The 21,067-nt window shown below is 36.6% G+C and overlaps 1 protein-coding gene across 4 annotated transcripts in view; it reads left to right on the top strand.

Annotated features, from left to right (window-relative positions):
• Nipped-B (Nipped-B cohesin loading factor) overlaps positions 1-21,067 on the top strand; it is a 212,886-nt gene that overhangs the window by 75,744 nt on the left and 116,075 nt on the right. For all 4 annotated transcript variants that reach the window (XM_081762740.1, XM_081762741.1, XM_081762738.1 and 1 more), the window contains exon 3: positions 18,056-18,224. In XM_081762740.1, the coding sequence (XP_081618866.1) occupies positions 18,056-18,224 (169 nt within the window). The remainder of the gene's footprint in view (positions 1-18,055; positions 18,225-21,067) is intronic.

Here is a 21,067-nt window from a genome sequence, read left to right as displayed (position 1 = left end):
ATACAGAACTCAAAATATGTGTTCGACAATAGTTCCATACCACTCAGCAAAATTTCTATTAAAGTTGGCATGAATATTCGATGCTCTTTAAAAGTGATTGCTGGAATCGAAATCTTCAAGCACTCAGTTGTCAGTGTTACCAACCTATTACAAAATTATATTTTCCGATACATTCCTTGCTGTTTAACGTATCTACGCCAAACTTGGTATGAACGTTATTCGGTTCCCTAGAACATTATTTTCTTGAAATGACACTGCATCAGTTTGTAGGGTATTTGGTGTTTTCTAATGATAATACACATATGTAAAGTATATTATGCATTGTATCAAACTATTGATTTTATAGTCGCTCGAATGTTAAAATTCCGATCAAATTTCAGTTACTGATTCATGCAAGTGTCACTCAACTCCCTACATTTACAGGACACTGTGCATGGGTTTGGTTTACAGTTGCACTGAACTGTCTTGCCTCCAGTGGTACATTTACAGGTAATCAACTCCTCACAAGCGTCTGGAATTGGCGGCAATGTTTAATAAATTAGGGACAAGTGAATTAGTCTCCATTTTTATCCTATTGTTAAAGGGGAAGGCAGAAGTGGGTGCTGGAAATGGACTTGAACGTTGTATGTGAAAGTAAAGAGAATGTCTTGTTGGTGGTGGTTTCTCTATTGTAATACCATTGACGAACATACTAGACCGAACTTGCTTGATGATGTCAGCTTTTACTACGCCATACACTTTGTAAAAGAAGATTTCAGCATTTCTAATGGTGTGGTTGCTAAGGACTGTATTAGATCCTAATCCTCTCAGCAGATGGTTATGTTGTACAAATACATCCCAGCACATTTTCTTCGTATGTGTAGTAATGCACGAAGTTAAGTCACATCCAGTGATAGCTGGAAAAGCGAGAAAACTTGTAGTTTCATATGCAGCTTTTCAACAGTGGTGTTAACTGGATTGTACTTTGTACTCCTTGTTGTCCCTGCTTTCATCCACAGTTTCTGGTATGACATCCTGTTAAAGTAACTAATCGGGACTAAGATGTCAGTGTCTCTTGTCGAGACAACAATGCTTTTTGCTCTGCTTTTAAAGCAGAGTAAAACAATCCTGGTATCAGCCTCTCCGTGTTTAGCCTGCAAGTCATTAGTGTCAAGGGTTGCATCAAAAGCTTCGACCCTTTCCTTGCCACTGAAGCCACCTGCAGCAATTATGGTCCTATATGGTGCTTGCAGGATCAGCTAGTATGAAGGATATTTAGCGAGATATGCTTTGCTGTTATCGTCAGAGATAAAGTTATCCCAGGAAGTTTGCAGGAAGAGACATCTCTGCTATCTATTGGTTTCCTAATTCTCACAGAGCCCTTCCCCCGCTGTTTCCGTGTGCCACTTTTGATTGATTGATGGTAGTAACGATAAAAAATGACATTAATGCGCTGGAAGTGTTCCCTACTTTGGAAAACATTTTGAACAAAAGTATTTGCAATATCTTGGAAAGTGCTGCCTGTGGCTTTCCAGTTGTTATTACCAGGGAATGTCCATCCAAGATTAGCTGTGATTCGCCGTCAAAGTCTTTGGCGTCAAGTTTGTTGGGACAAGGAATATGATCAATCAATATTCCGGCAAGAATTGTTTTTGAGCCTGAACGAAGGTGCCCATTTGCTTCTGCCAGAGATAGAGAAACAACGAACAGTTAATGCGCCATAATGTTGTTAAGGTTGATTGGACGTCTTGCTTCATATACAGCGACTCATCGCTTCAGAATGTTCCTATCAGCTTTCACTATTTTGATCTCTCAGCTTTTGCCTTTGACTGTTTTACTTCATACAGAGATGCAAAGAGTTTGAGGGAGCTCGTCCCTAAATTGTATCTTTTTTTTTTCAGTTGGCAGAAGCCTGTCCTTCACAAAGGCATTTAACAGATCTTGTTGTTTCTTCTACTCTTCCCAATCTGAAATGACATGAAATGGGCACATATGCAAATTTCCTAGGAACAAGCAATACATCTCGGTTTGACACTGCAACAAAGTCATAACAACCCTGCACATAGATTTGAAGCTTTTTCCTGAATGTGCTCTTATATGATGATGGTACCTCAGCATCTGCTTTTACTGCTAAGTCACAGTATTGTATTCCACACTTCATTTAGTTGAATAATGTGCAACTTGTTGCAGATTCTCTTATCTCACTGATTAACTATTCCATAGTAATAATATCTGTTTCAGCCGAATTTTGTTTAATTCTTGATGCATTTCGCCGAAGCTTTTGAAGCAGTTTGGATGGTAATTCCCTTCCGCTGCGATAAGATCAGTAACTCCGGCTAGTCGTGTACGAATGTGTAGATCATATTTGGACAACTTCAGAATATGGTTACTCATATTGAATGTGGTCATAGAGCTTAACGTTCCTTTAATATAGAGTTCTGGCCGAAGATACAAAGTTCCCAATAGATTTATGATGTTGAGCTTCTCAGCTTTTTGGGTGATATGCAACTTTCGGATCCTGAGTTGCCAGCTCTCTTTTGTAGGCGCTGAATCTTAGTCTTGCTTGTGAAGGATGAAAACATGACTTATGACACTATAGTACGTTGACTCCTGATGATACGATACCACTGCTTGGATCCGATTGATTGCAGATCTGTTGTCCGTGCCGTATCAAGTAATTTGTTTCTTGTGTCGGAAGCTTGATGTAACGCCTCTAGACCTCGTTCAGTGCCACATATCAATCCCTGACTTCTTCTTTCTTGGCAGATAAGGCACTCTTCAACATCAGACTTTTCATTCCTCTTGAGGCTGCACACAGCTTCCATGTTGAAATCTGAATAATCTCGTCAATTCAGAAACGCAACAAAATCCGAAACTACCATAATGACACAGCACTTGAATGAAAGAACTGGATACTAATGATAGCGTTGACTTTATTTTCAGTAAACTAAATCAACTCAAAAATATGTTGTAATGACGAATGCGGATTTCAAAGTTTATTTTATTAAAATTTCTAATTTTATATAGAAAACTAGCCTTTGGCTAGCTGGGGGCTCCACCCCAGACCCCCTCGTTTGCTCGGCCTACGGCCTCGCATCTCTTACGTATCAGCATTTGCATCAAGAATGAATTTTCTGCATTTGCTCTTCATATTTCCTGAATTTGACCCAGCTGGGAGTTTCGCAACTTGACCCTCACGTTTACTCGGCCTACGGCTCCGCACCTCTTTAATCCACAATTATACCAAATTTCAACCTTTTTTTTTCTATTTCAACTATCTAAAAGATAAGATTTTGTATCCGAACAAAACACCCATTTAAATAGCATTGGGATTTCTTCATCCCCCCTTTAAACCACTTAAAAACTAAAAATATTCACTTTTGGCAATTTTCCTGTCGGTTAGTCCTGAAAGGCTACAATCATACGACATTTCATCATTCTAATTCTGCCGGAAGTGCCTAAACATTTTGGGGTGTAGAAGACGTCCCATATAAATAACATGGGAAAGATTTTTCAGTTCCCCATAAAACCACTCTACGGTTGGAATTTCTTATTTTTAGCGATTTACTTTGTTAACACTAACGAAAACGTATAAACATACCGAATTTCAAAATTTTATTCCAAGTACCTAAAATATGAGATTATAACTAAAAAAAAAAAAAGTCCATTTAAATAACATGGGGAAACTCTTCATTCCCTCTTTAGACCCTCTAAAAATTAAAAATATTCACTTTTGCCACTTTTTCTGTGGGTTTGTCTCGAAAACCTACAATCATGTCAAATTCAATCATTGTAGCCCTACAGAAAGTGTCCAATAATTTGGGGATGTAAAAGGTGACCCATATAAATAACATTGAAAAGATTTTTCAGTTTCCTATAAAACCCCTCTAAAGTTGGATTTTTTAATTTTTACTGATCGACTTAGGTAGTGCTAACAAAAACGTACAAGCATACCGAATTTCAAGTTTTTATTCAAATTCTAAGTACCTAAAATATGAGATTATAGGTCCAAAAAAAAAAAAAAAAAGTCAATTTAAATAACATGGGGAAATTCTTCATCCCCTCTTTAGACCCCCTAAAAATTAAAAATAATCATCTTTGGCAATTTTTATGTCGGTTAGTTCCGGAAAGGTACAATCGTGCGAACTTTAATCATTGTAGCTCTACAGGAAGTGCTCATTAATTTATGTCAGCTCATGTAGTTTTATATATAGTTAAGATTAAGATTAGAAATCTGAATTATTTTCTTTTATTTTATATTTTATTTGCCCTTGTTAAGGCTGTTGCTACCTCTTCGCTGAGTCGAGTTTTCCCCTATCTAATAACATTGGAACTTTTTTCGTGTTTTTCTCAGCAAGCAATGAACAAATCCTTATAAAAATTTGCATAGAGTCAGGTCGATAATAAAGAATTCGTTATATGAGCTTATAATTTTACTAAAAGCCTCCAATTAAGTTTTTCATTCCCCCCTTTTTTTCATGTGAAGATTTGCAACAGTGCGATCTCTGCTTCTCCCTGTTTGTATTAGCAGCGTGAGGGAAATTCGGGCTAGCCATTTAAAACAGGTTTTTAAACTCTGTCCATATCACATCTGTGGAATGAAATTTTCTAGCCCTCTCGTCCTTTTCGAGGACAGATTTATGGCACTGAGAAGGAGGGGGCGCTCTTTATTTTCTTTGCTAAACCTATTGCTTTTAGTATATTCGTCTAGTCTCATTCGGAGTTCTTGTGGTTACTTTCAAACATAGCAAGATGCCTCTTGCGTCTCATGTATTTCAGTCTTATACCTGGTGATTGGTTATACAAATATAAATTAGCAGACGATTGTGATAGCAGATAAATTTCCTGTGTGGGGGCCGCGGTGGCTCAGTGGTAGAGCGTTCATCTCAGTTGCATGGGGTCCTTGGTTTGATCCCAGCTCGCGCTAAGTGAACTTTGTGGTGGACAAACATCGTGTGCATGGGTTTTCTCAGGGTTCTCCTGTTTTCTCCCACTTTCTTCATTCCACCATTTCATTCATTACTTATCATCACTATCTCCTTTAGCCTAACCGGCATATCTGTGGGACGTAAAACTTACAGATTTCATTTTATTTTCAAATTTCCTGTGTGTAATAATAATAATAATAATAATAATAATAATAATAATAATATTATTATTATTATTATTATTATTATTATTATTATTATTATTATTATTATTATTATTATTATTATTATTATTATTATTATTATTATTATTATTATAGGAAATTCTTGGCACAAGAGATTGTGACGAGCAAGGAATATCAATGCGGCTTGGCACTAGTAATTTAGTTAAAATTTGTGGTCATCACATCGGTTCCTCCTTGCCGGTGTTTCCTTGACCAGAGACTGGCCGCGCTGCCGACACCAGTGGGGTTTTCACATTGAAAACACCAGCGCTCTTTGACTTTTGTAACCTCACGGAAACAGGTAAACCAGTGGAGATAGCATTTTGGAATAATTATATATATGTATATGCAGACCCGTATTCAGGAGGATCTAGGGGTTTGCCTCCCTAAATTTTCGCTGGCCTCCCTAAACGTTTCACGGTAGGCTTGCAAATGAAATATAATATGGTGATAAACTATGATATGGTTGGATCGGGCTCCCCTAACTTCAGCCGCCCCCCTACATTTTTGGGCTGGCTACCGGCCTCTGTATATGTATTTGAAACTGTGAATAGTAGTATAGAATGTTTATGCTAAATAATAATAATTTCATTTTTACCACATACGAAGGAAATTTAGAAATAAACTTTTTTGTTACACAAATGTGTTCTTAGCGTGAATGCTGTCGAATTCTATTCCTAATGATGACAGATTTTTCGGTGTTGTTTCAGTATAGTGAGGCAACTGGGAAACTGAAGAACTGACCACACATTACCCTTCTAACAGAGCACATTTGTAGGAAAAGTTAAGTGTAATACCAGGGATTCTTTTACTAAACAGAAAAACATCTATACATAATGAAATATGTAGTGTTAATGTAGATACAAACGTCATTTTCTTGGTAACGTCTTTTCTTGGTTATTACTTTACGAAATATGAATAGGGACTTATTTCTTGGTAACAGGGAATAGTGACTTATTAGTGTTACCTGCTAATAATAACCTTGTAGCTTACGCATTCTAAATAAGAAATATTTATTTTCCAGATGGTGAACGCGAAATTTCATCTATAGCTACAACATATATATATATATATATATATATATATATATATATATATATATATATATATATATATATATATATATATATAAATAGTACAACACATATTAACAGAATAATTTTAATTTTATGCATTATTTTTTCATGCTTCATTTTAAAATATAGGGCTTTTTTTTTTAGGTACACCAATTTGTCACTGTCATACATATTAAACTAAAGCACTACCGTATGAGTATAAAAATATGTGATGGAATACTTCGTTACATCAAGCCACAACATTATGTAAATGAAGTTATTAAAAAATAATAAACAAGCAGTATAATCAAAATGCTAAATATCACCGAAGCACTATTCACAATTTAAATATCTATGAGCATACTCCAAAATCCCTAGGTAAGTTTCTACATTGAAAAAAAAGTAAACAAAATTCACAAGGCCACGCTAAACATAAATACAGGAAAAGTTAAATAAAAAAAATGTTATCAGTAAAATTTCTACTCTTCCCCTCCAAAATTATGTCTCAAATCAAGTAAGTAACTTGCTTAAATTATACTGGTCTATGACTTTTTAATTTTGTTGATAAGTGGTCAAAGTTACATTCGAAGTATTGACTTCAATCAATACAAATAAATCAAACAAACACTAATATTTCACATTTATTTATACAATGAGTATGTCATAGTTGTTTTAAAAAACAATTTCCATTTCATGTATAAATTTTAAAGAAATAATTCGGTTTCAAATGTTACTTTTACGCAAAAAAAAAGAAAAGAAAAAAAGAAAGAAAGAAAAAAAAGAAAATATACTATGGTAAATTAAAGTGAGATTACAGTGTTACGTTAGTTCAAATAAGATGTTAACGAAATTTTGCGGACAACTCTCGAAACTTATTCAGAAGCAACTTTAAAAATTGACAAAAGTTATAGATATACTTCATGAGTGAGTAAAGAAAGAATACAAATGTAGATTAAAAAGAGATCTTTTTAAAAAAATCTGCAGTTAACAGGAATATAGTTAACAAATCTAAAAGATTCTATAAAATAGATTTAAACAAATCTTCAATCAGATCAATTGATTCCCTAAATTTTCTTTGTATCACCTTATATATAAATATAAAAATACATATAAAAACAAGAATTTTAGGAATAATCCAAAAAATGGATCAAAAGATAGCGATCTTGACTAAGAATTTTAAAAATGATCCAAAAATGCATAAAAATATTTCGATCTTGCCAAATAATTAGTTTTTGGATCAGGGGCCACAAAAGTTAGCAACGGTTCCTAAATCGAGTTTTCGTATTTTCTACGGAATTAGCACATCATACTGAGTAAATTGTTAGTTTGGGTTTGGCTACACTACCTGTAGTTCTCCAGATATAAGGCTACAAGAAAATGTTTGATTGTATGAAATATATTGAATTTTTTGGATCAGGGTTCACAAAATTTTTGAATGGGCCCTAAATCGAGTTTTCGTATTTTTTACGGAATAAGCACATCATGCGGGCTAAGTTGTTACTTTTTGGTTTGGCTATACTATATGTAGTTCTCAAAATATGGGACGTACAAGAAAATGTTTGAATGGGTGAAATTGATTTTTTTGGATCAGGGCCCACAAATTTTTTGAATGGCAGCTGAATATTTTTTTTTTTTTACGCAATAAGCACATCATGCTGAGTAAATTGTTAGTTTTGGTTTGGCCACACACTTTGTAATTGTCAAAATATGGGGCGTACAAGAAAATTTTTGATTGAATGTAATATATTGAATTTTGTGGATCAGGGCCCACAAAATTTTTAAATGGTCCTTAAATCGAGTTTTTGTATTTTTTACGCAATAAGCACATCATACTAAGTTAAGTGATAGTTTGGGTACGTTATATGTAGTTCTCGAGATATAAGGCCTACAAGAAAATTTTTGTGTGAAATAGATTGCATATTTTGATCCAATAGGGTCTAAATGTATACAATATATTGGTGTTGTTGTCCATTATTATGTTTGAACTAAATCTATAGTTGACTGGTAATAGGTGCTGTTTTGAGCACTATTCGTTGTTACAAACGATACACTTTATTTTAAATTGAAATATAATAAATAAAATACAAATAATACGTCACTATAAAAGTAGCTTTTCTTTTAGCAGTATAGAAGTTTATTATAAATACCTCATATATAGATAAAATGGGCACTGGAGTCAAGAAAGGTATGTCTCTTCATGTTTTGAAAAATGTAATAATAATAATAATAATAATAATAATAATAATAATAAAGTGACATTCGCTTTCGTATACATTAAAAGTATCTTTATTCAATACAGACAGTTCGCTTCTAATTACTTATAACTGTCTATACTTGACGGGGGAAAAAGCTAATGTAAAGAAGAATGGATCTGTTCTCGCTGTGTTTATTTTTTTCTGCTTTCAGCAAAGAAAACGTACTCCAACGCCTCCTCACTGAAATGCCATAAATATGTCATTGTTGAAAAGGGTCCCCTCACAGCTGTGGACAATGTTGAAACTTCAAAGTAACCCTCAGTTACTCGTCGCAACCTGCTAGAAGAGAGAACGCAGTGTCGTCAATGCGTTGTTGCAAATCTTCACATGAAAAAAAGGGGGGAATGAATAATTTAATTGGAGGCTTTTAGTAAAATTATAAGCTCATATAATGAATCCTTTATTATCGACCTGACTCCATGCAAATTTTTGTAAGGATTTGTTCATTGGTTGCTGAGAAAAACACGAAAAAAGTTCCAATGTTATTAGATAGGGAAAAACTCGACTCAGCGAAGAGGTAGCAACAGCCTTAATAGAAAACTCTTGTGAATAATGTTAGTTTCAATGAACTTTAAGTTCTACGTCTTCTGCCATCTAGCGATTTTCATATAACTCTGCAATGTACACTCATGCCCAAAATCATTGTCGCACATCTATAACTGTCTTTTCGTAAAAATATAATTTGGTAATGATTTTGCAGGGTGCTTTTAATACTGATACTAGGTGTATAATCGGGAAATGTTAATTTGTGGTAAATTTAATAGGAAAATAATTATAAATACGAAAATTCAAATGAGTAAAATAAAATGTTGCTAAATAGACAAGCAAGTTTTATTTTCGTTTTATTGTTCTTATTTACTTTTCTTTTGACGAAATTTGCCACGGGCGAATTGGCTATGAAATTGTATTCCTAGAACAACATATTTATAGACATGCGACAATAATTTTGGACATGAGTGTACCTATCAATCTCGATACACAAAAGATTACGTAGTGCCTACATTTTTTTCTGATGAACATTACAAAACAATGGAGAAGTAAACCCGGTGGCATACGGTGGATCTGTATTATGTAGACATTGAACTTTGCGAAAATGCTGTATGCCAACTTTTACTCGAAAATGCCTACTAGGTTAGAGGTTCTCTACTTTGATGCCAGAGTATTTTGTTGGTGCTGAACTTACTACTGCTGTCTAGCATTAAAAACACTGAGCAAGAGCCAGACTCCATTCATTACGCTGTACTTCGCAATCTTGTTGCCACTGGCAGACAACATGTTTTAGACCTTTATAATCCTTGTTCATTTTGAGTGCAATCCAGGAGCTTTGCCATCTTCCATTTTCTGAAGGCTTGCGACGCCATTTAACGTTATGGAATTTTACAGTAGCTACTTCATTGGCGAGTACGAAGCCGCTTTCTACACTACTTTCTTGGAGATCGATACTTCCGAGTCCGATTAGGATCCTTACTCTCTGATCACTTCTTGCACGAAAACTGCGTTCCACAATTCAATATCTTAAGCCTCCCATTCATGGAGTGTTGTATGTAGACTACCTTGCAATTTATTGCCGCTCTTTTGATCTCCTCGCTGCTGTACAACTGCAACACATTCTAAAGAGGCGTTTACGTTGTCCAACGACTACTTGATTACTTTCTACATCGACAAGGATGTCCACTTGTCGCTTATGCAACTGCGCATGTCATCCAGTTGAGTTGAGTTGATTTTGAGTTTAACGTCCCTTTTTAGCAGCGAAGCTATATGAGACTTGGACCTACTGATTACCGTGGAATCCGAACCACATGAGCTCCCGCCGGGAATCAAACCCGGGTCTCCCGCGCCGAAGGCGCGTATGCTAACCACTCATCCACGAAGGAGCTCGCATGTCATCCAGGTCTTTGCCTGACGTGAGCTATACACGCTTGTCTTGTTGACAACGTCCGACTTCTAGGCCTTCTGTCGGTCTACGAGAGTTAGAATATCGCTGTCTACGAGCTCTCAATCTTCTAAAAGTGTTGTCCTATATTTATTGGAGAGCTGATCGTATTATCCTTCAACTTCTGTATCGCTCCTAATCCGCTCAAAGTTGAATTATGGATGCATTGTTCATGGATCCACCAGACTTACCAAGTTACGCTAACTAGACACTGTGCATTATCTTGACATATGTTTGGCGAGTGGTACATTCCATGCCCGTTTTATTCTCAACTTGTATGTTGAAGCGCACGAGAAATCTTTAACTCAGCGTCGTCATTGCTGTACTATATTGCTCATGCTTCACCACCCTTCATGTTTTGCACTGGAAGCTGAAGAGCGCTACCGTTATCAGGCACGACCCAACGCTATTAGGCCTGTTGGAATTCATGCTTTGAAACTTTTGGATGACCTTGCCGTCGACGTTTCCCCTTTAGTTGGGTTTTCTACTTACTCCCCTTCGACCAGCTATTTCCTTCTATCTGACCCAATACAAGGAGCCAAGCACCAGCCCTCACGAATTTCAACAAGATCTTTGCTTCCTCTTACAGCAGTTTCAAGACTTTATTGTCCTTTTTACTGATATTTCCAATGGTACTGAATCTGTTGGATGTATTTTATTTATTTATTTATTACGTTTTTTTCAACACATAATTACTGTTTAAATTTATAGGTAATTTCTTCGACATTCACTGTTGGACTGGTTACAGTTTTACAAATTTTACGTTGTGTCTCTACATGTCATATATATGTAGGATCTTGATCTGTTGTGACTCTTGAAGTGCTCTGACTGTGAGTAACCTCCTTGATGTGAAAAGAAAACAATTTATAGCCAGCAAATCCTCTTGTCATGTTATAGATTATTAGCACAGGGATGTGAGGTACAACTCTGCTAGGTTCTGAGCCGTGTTGGCATAGTTGGCAATGAAGAGGCAGACCGTGCAGCAAAAGGAGCTTCCATCTCTCCATGCCCAGCACAGATCTGCGTTCGCTATTCAATGCTGAGTTGCATCAGCGCTGGCAAATCAAACTGGACCACGCTGTCAACAATAAATTACATACACTTAAACGTGCACTTGATGTCTGAAGGACCAGCTGAAGATCTCGACAGGAGGAACGAATTCTAAAACTACTTCGCATCGGGCATTCACACATAACACATGGGTTTCTAGTTCGTGGCCCCGAAGACCCACCATTGTGTGCGGCCTGTGGAGCTAGGCAGAGTTATTTAACATCTGCTTGTGGATTGTTTTCTCCATGCTCAGCTTTGAGCTGACTTTGTCCTACTAGCAGACTTACCAACACTGCTTGGAGATGACCACCGAATAATCTCTATAAAGTTTTCATGTTTCCTCACCTCCATGCCCTACTCGCATTGTGTTTGTCCCTTGCGTATTGTCACTAAACTCATTTTTCGTTTCCAGTTCAATTGACAGTTGAAAACACGTAGAAATTTGTGTTGAGAAGAGAAGCTGCGTCACGGGATTATTGTGGTCGCCGGAAGAGGGGCTAATCATAAACCTCGTGGTGTTAGTTACAAGTGGAGGTTTTCTGTAGAAAGAGACAACAGCATTACAATGTTTCCGCCTTGTGACACATGTTCTGAAATGTTTGGCAATCGGAGCGGGGAGAGCAAAGCGGAATACACACAGTGTCGTAACAGGACAACACATACTCCTCCAAATGTCAATTCGTCTCTTATTTTAATCTAAATATAACTTAGGGCTGACTTTACCCTTCCCTCGTAGCTCCAACAAAATAAGATTAATATTCCATTATGTTACCAATTATATATCAATGCTTTGTTCACTGTGTTTGCATGTTTTCTATCTTATATTTTCTGTCATTGCAGATTTCTTATGAATTTAGACACCGATGGGCGCATATAGAATTTTGCACTCTAACACACACACTCCCAGTCTGTTACTCTTACTCAAGAATATTGTATTGGGATAGTGTATTATCATATTCTCCCGTTGTTAATGATTTATACCGACAAACCATAAAAAGTGATTCCTCACATCAAAATAAGAGAATAAGCTCTATGGACCTGTGGTGAAAAGTGTATACGGTAGTTTCAAGACTAGGGCTGCCTAAGATATTGGAAAAGCTAAATTCCAACACGCGGTATTTCAAATTCAAGAAACCTTGGAGTGGCTGAGACACCGTGAAAATGAGAGCCTATCTGAAAATTTTGAAATAAGGAGAAAAGCTTTGGGAGTTTCATTTTATTTTATCGTCCTTTTCAGTAGCAAGTATATATGAAACACGAACCTAAAGCTTGGCGTGGTATCTGATCCAGATGAACTATCATCTGGAATCGAACCCGGGCCTTCCACGCCGAAGATACGTGTGCTACTCGAAAGAAAGAAAGTTTTCTCGGGGTTCTCCCGTTTCCTCCCACTTCCTTTCTTCATTCCACCATTTCATTCATTTCTCATCATCATCGTCTCCTTTAGCCTAACCGGCCTAACCGTGGGACGTAAAACTCAAAGATTTTCGAAAGAAAGAAAGAAATAACATATGTGGATCCTTTACTTTAATTGCACACATTTATTTGAATGTTGCATTACGGTTTCAAAATCTTGATAAAGTGTTGAACATCTTCAGAATACTACCCCTCTAGACATTTCTTTCTAATATGCATTTGGTGATTTACTTAAATAGGTTCTGCTATACATTTACAAGAAAGTTTTCTGTCCGATGTACACAATACTATAGCTTTTCCTTCTTTTGGGAACAATATCAATGATGGTCGTTCGCTTTCCTGAATTTCTTTAGCATTACCACCTGTACCGTTACATGGTCAAGATCATTTATGCTTAGTTATATGATCCTGATTATACGTACTTCTTAGTACTGCGGATCCGTATATATATCTCGAACTGCCCTGTGTTAATTCATTACGGAGCGATCCAGTTTGCCTCTGGACACTGATAGTGTGTTGCGGATACTCCACTTTATTAGATACTTCACGTTTTGTCACGTTGATTCCGATGGCAGTAATAAAAAAAGTTTCTCATTTTACAGTTATCTGATATGTATAATATAATAACGTAATTGGAAAATATATATTCTTGAGAGAAAAAAAAAACTAATCTACTCGTAAGATAACGTTTCGGTATTCTGAATTAATAACTTTAAAAGATTTTTACTTATGACCGTGATAGTTTGAGCACTCAAACCCCTGATAAAAAGAATTACAGGACGATTCCAGGCCATGAGATCTGAAACAATAGGATTATCGTTTTCTTGTGTTTTTTCAAGATACTCCGGTTTTCACGATATTCTTGTTTCTGTCAACTTTCTTCGTTGTTTTCCTGTCAGCTTTTCCATTTTTCACAAAGGCCCACTGCGCGCAATAATCTTCAATTATACTTGTCTGTCATGTACTTCGCAAAAAGTACTTTATGTTACTTCTTGTCCATAAGTTCTGATATTATTATTATTATTATTATTATTATTATTATTATTATTATTATTATTATTTTACCACTTGTATACGATTTCAGGTTCTGTAAACATATTGTTTAAAACAATTTATTAACACATTCTTCCGCCTTCAATTTAAACCGTCTGATTTTTTAGTAATGTTTTTTTTTGTTGATGTACTCTCTCTGCTCTTGATTAATATATCCGTCTCTGGCCATGATTAATATGTCCAGCATAGTACACAACGCTTCAGTTGCTGTGTGGTATCCGAGAGTAATCTTGCAATTCTCCACCTGTCGTACGTGTTCTGTTGTACTGTATGTGTGAAACGTTTCTGCCACTCCGGTACGTCAAATGATAACGCGGGTTCTTATCAAAGAATGACCTCGCCAGTACTACTTCAGATACAACTGCAAAATTATCTTTGTGTCTATGATTCAACATGCAAATCCTCCGTGGATCTTCCTGTTCTGTCCCCCTCTCTCTCTCTGTTTTTTGGCTCCCTATGTTGCAATTAATGTCTCCTTCTATGATTCCTCTTTCTTCTGCTATTAGTCACATCTTTTTCTTCATTAGGTTCCAAAAATCCTAATTTTCTTCGTTTGTTCTTCGCACTTAGGTATATGTGCTTACGATTATTATTCATACGTCGAATTTAACTAGTATCGCCGTCACGCTTGCATCAAACTTCTATAGTTTACCCCGTAATATCGCAAGAAAATATAATTCCTACTCGGTTTCTTTTCCGTTTACTTGGTCTATTGTAGGTAGTTTTATATCCAACTCTAGTTTTCTTTTATTTGTCCCATTTTCAGCTGGTCTTCCTCCCTCTGATCATGATTCTTATGTCCAACGATCCTACTCGTATCTCTTCATCCTCTTATTTCGTTCCATTTTAAATGCAGAAAAATCGTTGGACATTAAACTCAAAATGTTAGCCTGGCTTATTTCTTTTGTTAACTGAATCATGATGCAAATAAGAAAGCAGAGGTGTGTGTTGGGTGGGACAAGTAGGTCACCGCTGTGGCCACCAGTGCCAGAGGGCGTAGAATGCCATGCCATACCTGAAAAATACCGTCTAACCTCAACATCAGTTGCTTTGTTAGTCAGTGCTCTAAATGTTAACATTTCTCAACTGTCTGATTCTCTTTAGTGTTGCCCACGAGACGAGAGGGACTAGAATTTTCTTCAGTCTTATGGGCAGCACTAGTTCATTCAAATGTTAAGATCTCAAACACTGTTCTAGTGTTGCTTGCATGATTCAGAAAAAGCAGTATAAATTGATAAAGTGGTAATAAGAACACAACGAAGGGCATTTGCCAATGTTTAAAGATGTATAAGTCATTACACAATATACTTTAATAATAAATATGGTCTGGATGTTGTTACATCACATCCTTCGTGGACTTCTCGTGACACGAGAGGATACTAACTCCTAGATAAAATTAAGAAGAAAATCAGGCATAAATTTTGTACACAAATTTACAAAACGAGACGAGAAAACCTTCTTGTCTTGTGTTAACACTAAAATTCTTGTAGAGTCCTTTACCTGATCACACTCAATTTACTTACCTCTTCTTGTGTCATGTTTCAATTTGGCGCTGTTGATTGCTGTTAACTGTAAGCTCAAGCTTGTCCTCAACAATAGCGTCCCCATAACACACAGAAATGCCACCCGTCGCGGTAACAGAGTAAGCGGAGTAACATTTTATTTCGCTGATGACAGCCATTCAATTTTTTTCTTATTGTCTTTTTTCTTATTTTCTTGTCTACTTTGACTTCTAGCAATTATGCTATTCCTATTTAATCAGTATCGATATATGCAACGACGAGTGACAGTTTGTTTTCAACTCAATTCACGATAACGGTCAAAAACGACAGTGATATTTCTTCCGTGTGTGCTTACAATGTACACTGGGTGATCATTGAATTCCGACCACCCCTCCACACAAGAAAGTGTGAACAGCAGCCAAGCTTACTATATGACCACTCCGACTGGTAGTATTGCAGAGAAAGAACACACTCGAAGTTACATGTTGGTAGACAGCACATTGTTATAACGGGAAGTAGGCAGGATTTATCCGCATTTTAATAGGGCATGATTATGGGTACCCGAGCAATAGATGCGTCAATAACCCAGACAGCAATAGTTGTCGGATGCCCCCGTTCCTGTGTACAAGGAGGAGGAAGAAAATGGAGTATCGGTCTCCAAGAGACGGAACTATGAAGGCGTACGGAAGTTCAAAACTTGGGGCAAGCGTCACGTCAAACAGCTTGTGACAGCAAAACGAACCATCAGTGTTTGAGAATTACGTGACCAATACAATGGTGGATGCACAATATCCATATCCCACGCAACTATACGGCGTACGCTGACACGCATGCAGTTCTACAGCGACTACACACTTGTCACCCACTCCTTACCTCTCGTCACCGCAGACTTCATTGCGCTCAGGCATAGGAACACGCTAATTGGACCATGCATAATTGAAAAAGGGTGTATTTGTCCTATAAATTGCGATTTGTGCTACTCCTCTCGGACGGGCGAGACCATGTGTGGCGTCAACAGCACAAAGATATGGATTCCTCCTGTATGGTGCGTACCGTACAGGCACGTTGGGGCGGATCTATGATTTGGGGATGCTTCTGTTGTCATGGTCTGGGATCGTTGTTGTGCATGGGCCACTGCGAGACATCTGTTGTGTACCTGCAGGTGTTAGAGAATCACGTATCCCTATAATACAACACTTCCACCTACACGAAGACGGCATTTTCCAGGACGGCAATGCATTGTGCAACCAAGCCAGGACTGCATTTGCTTGGCTTAAGGAACATTTCACGGAGCTGCAGTGTATGAATTGGCCCCCTAAGTCACCGGATCTTAATCCTATAGAACATTTATGGGATGTTGCGGATCGAGCTCTTCGCACCGTGACTCCTGCACCAACATCTGTGGGCTCATTGTGGGATGCCGTCAGGAGTATATGGTGTCAGATCCCTGTTGAAACATATCAGCAACTACCAGAATTCATGCCACGCCGTGTTCGGGCCGTTCTATGAGCAAAAGTTGACCAATAAAGTATTAGGTAGGTGATCGTAATTCAGTGAATACTTAGTGTACCTGTAGTTGCTACAGTTTTGAATAACATTTAAGTAAGTACAAAGAGCATAATAAATAAGAAATCCATCAGCCACTACAACTGGCTTTATTTTCTCCTTTGATCAATTGCAATATAGTCATAATATATGTGGTTGGACATAGTCCACTCCATCTCGGCTGCGGATGTAATCCAACAAGACATATAGGGTTGAGAGGAAACGTATATTGTGAGGACTGGTTCGTAAGAGATCTTACTTGTTGAAATTCACCGTTGAAGAAAGACGTGTATTTCTCTTTTTTCTTTGGATATAAGTTCTCCCGGACAGTTGTGGTGTTAATAAAAGACTCACTTGGAGTTCTTTCAACTGTTATCTGAGTTTCGACACAATGAATCCCTCCCATAGTACGAAAAGTATCTTTGCTATCAAGACTTCACACATTTACGTCAACATAATCAAAAACTTAGGAGTAATCTGTCTGAATGAATAGCTGGGGAGCCAGCGTTAATGATCGATGTTAGGTAGATTGTGGCTTCGTGGTAAGATGCTCGCACTCCCATTGATGAACTACGTTTATGGAGTGTTTGAACCGTATAATCGATGTAGGTTTAGAGCAAGGTTATGCTCTAAACGAATATGCTTTATACGAAATCGCAAGTAGCAGAAAAACTATGCGAATTTTGGTGGGAATGCGATTATGAAAAGTCCGAACTAAGTAAAACCGAGCAGTTTGGTTCTGTTGTATATGTATGAAGTTTTGCAGAAATGAAATTACTTTTATCAGACAGTAGGCTTACTTCGTAAGGTCCACATGAAACTCGTCAAAATTACAAGTCTCAACTATTTTTGATGTCACATTTAGTGTTCGTTAACGTTGAACACTAGGTATGTATATTCTCTTAATGTGCTTGTCAGTGAACATTATGTCTGATGATTTAATTGTGAGCTTTCATGTAATACCACATCGTCCCAAACCAACCAATTTGTTTGTATTCCGAGGTGAATGTGTATATTTATAAAGTTCCTATGTGAATGTAGAAACTTACAAATTCATTGATTAACCGTATTTATGAATAATATATATTCATTATGTTTATTTTATATATTTACAGTGTTGCCAGAAATGCCTCTACCGTCACCACTGCCGCAAACATTAAGTAACAAATCACTGCTGTTCCACCCACGAGTTGCCGAAGAAGCTCAGCGACTTCTGAGTGTGCGTGATGATGCGCTGGTTCCACAACTTATCCAGTCACTGGGACAGACATCCGCTGATCATATGTATGTGTTCATTTTGTTAGTTAATCATCGTTAAATGTAATTTTTGTTAAATGTTTTATCGTTATATTGTTGCTCTAGGTTTCTTTAGTTTCAAAATATTTTTCATTTCATTATCTTTTGCATTATGTTTATGTTGCTTATTTAAGACTTAACAGGAATCAAGACAAATTGCTTTTGAAAGATATATTTTTTTAAAAAATACAAAAATTCTATGCGAGATATTATTTTATTTTAAAAAATACAAAAATTCTATGAGATACTATTTAAAAAAATACAAAAATAGTATGTGCGAAGCCTGTCAATTTCAGTTACTGGGTACAACTTACGAACAAGGTATGATGGAATGTAATTTAGACCAACAGAATACTCTCAAAGTATTTTCGGCTTACCATTGTGAGGTTAATTCAGTTGACTGTTTTGTATTGTAAGTATTGCGCAGAACAAAACAGGTGTTATACCTGTAGGAGTACAGGTAACAGTTGGAGCTGTGAATCTTGACAAATACGAACTTGTTTCTGAATCCTCTGGGTAATTTACAGAGGCTGGATGAAAGTAGCCTCTCACATGAGAGGCATGAATCAGATACCCACCGGTATTCGATAAATGATAACGAAAAAGTGGACGAGCAAATATGGGGAATGGGAACGGTTGTATCTTAATTTATTTGAATACTGTAGTTTCATGAAGTGAAAGGGAATGTTTTAAGTGTCTTAACGACATATTTACAAAAGTGGAACTACGTTCAAATAACATTTGAAGTGAGATGTTCTCGTAGTGCACAAGACTGTTTTCAGGATCTTCATGAATCACGTGGTGAAGAAGCATTGTTAATTAGAGCAGTGGCGCAGGAGTGAAAGTGTTTTAGGGCGGCATGGATGCTGTTCACGAAAACCCTCACCCAAGATGACCCCAAACTAACAACCACACGATATCCTTATTTCTTCTTCGTTGAAAGTGGACCGAAAATAGACAGCGCGAGAGTTAGCCGCGGAGTGGATACACTATTAAATTACCGAGGTGCAAAAGGACAACATTATGTAATTACACAGGACTTGCTATAATCGCTACGAGAGAAAGCGCTATGACTTTCTTGGATGGGGTCGCAGGTGTGAATCACGCTTCAAGCGGCAATCTAATAAGGAAGCATCCTTGATTTCCTCATCCAAGAACAATGCGTCTAGTAAAAAAATATGGTATGAGTGTTATGTTCATTGTGGCATCATTGTGACATCCATAGGATAATCTTGCACTATTCTGTATGTCACGGCCAGACAGTCGAAGCAGCCTACCACTGCACTTTTTGCAGTATCATCCTCGTCCCAGGTTCACAAACAGTCGTTCTGATAGGGGCAGAAAAAAACTTTCTCTTCTTTGTATTTAGCATGTCAAAATAAGTGCCTATGCAAATTTTCGCAACATTACTTGACCACCATTGGTTTGGAAGAAAAATATATTTAACTTTTCCGCTCCTTATAAGATTCCCCCCCTTCCCTCTGACAAAATGTAGACTTTTATTAAGACGCATATAACCCAACCCTAATTAAAGTAGAAAGATGAGTTATATCTTACTTGAAATACAGCTAAGTGGACGCTCGTTTGGTATAAGTATAGTTTGTATATACTACCAAAAGCAGGGAAATAATGGATAGAGAGTTTGAAAGCTTCTTTACAAAAGCTTTTGTTTTCTCATTTTATTCGGTTATAACTTGAGTTCTTATATAATGTTTTTGAAATAAATAGGTAAATATTCGAATTTTAAGAACAGTGTGTACGGAGATAGTGCCCAGACGTTGAAAAATGAACATCTTTGGAAGAAGGAGCTTCTTATAAATTATACTTCAATAACGATTCCTTTTAGTAGTAATGGAATTTTGTAAACGGGCTCTTGTCTCTTATCTATTTATTATAAAAGAAAAGTACATGTCTGTTTTGTGTAAGCGTGGTAGTTGTGTAGTTTTAAAATAATATATCTGCTGTGTTTAAAATATTTCTGTAGAAATCGAAGATCATGTGTTCAGGAATAAATTGTATAGCAATACAAAACAGCTACTAAAAATTTCATATACAGTTTTTATGTGAGGTTGTTATGTTTTCGCATTTCCCTAGTGCAGTTGGTGCAAGTGTTTAAAACTTCATTATGAACATAAATCGGAACATATAAATATTCCGAATGTGTTTATTGCGATTGAATTATTAGGTCAAAATTTGTAACTTCTACGTTTGTTGACCCCACATTTATTGGATAGGATAAACTTGAAGATATACTATATTGAGTTATAGATTCTGTTTACTTAGTCGTAACGTGATTTTACTATATGTAATAAGGTTGCAGAGTAGTATGTATTGCTAAACATTTAAAACAAAAATATTGGCTAACAGTTGAAAGAAAAAAAGTAATGTGCTATTTCTTGCTGTGTCGGATTATATGAAATTAGATTTTATACCTTGTTATTAATGAGAAAGTAACCGGTGTGATATTCCATACATCCAATACTATCAAAAATGAAAATAAATTAAAAAAAAAAAAAATCTTGTCGGGCATTATGTTAAGTTCAGAATTGATTTGCAGCACATGTTGAAAGTGAAGGAACTAAATGTATAGCATAATAATAGGGGGGGAGTCCGGATTTTTTTTTTTTTTTTTTTTTGTTAGTTTGTGTTGTATATAGAAGTACCGAAGGTGGGGAAGAATGACCTATATGAAATACTATTCATTGAGCTGTATGAACTAAGCTTTCTGAGAATCCACTGATTATTTATTTATTTTTGTCTCAATGACACTTCTAGGTTTCTTGAACAGTGACACGGTGTTCACTAAGTGTAAACGATGTTAGATGTCACCG

This window comes from Thermobia domestica, chromosome 6, assembly GCF_964235325.1.
Source record: "Thermobia domestica chromosome 6, izTheDome1.hap1.1, whole genome shotgun sequence".
Taxonomy (NCBI): Eukaryota; Metazoa; Arthropoda; class Insecta; order Zygentoma; family Lepismatidae; genus Thermobia; species Thermobia domestica.
The sequence above is the reverse complement of the archived record's forward strand: the minus strand, read 5'-3'. Positions and strand labels throughout refer to the sequence as shown.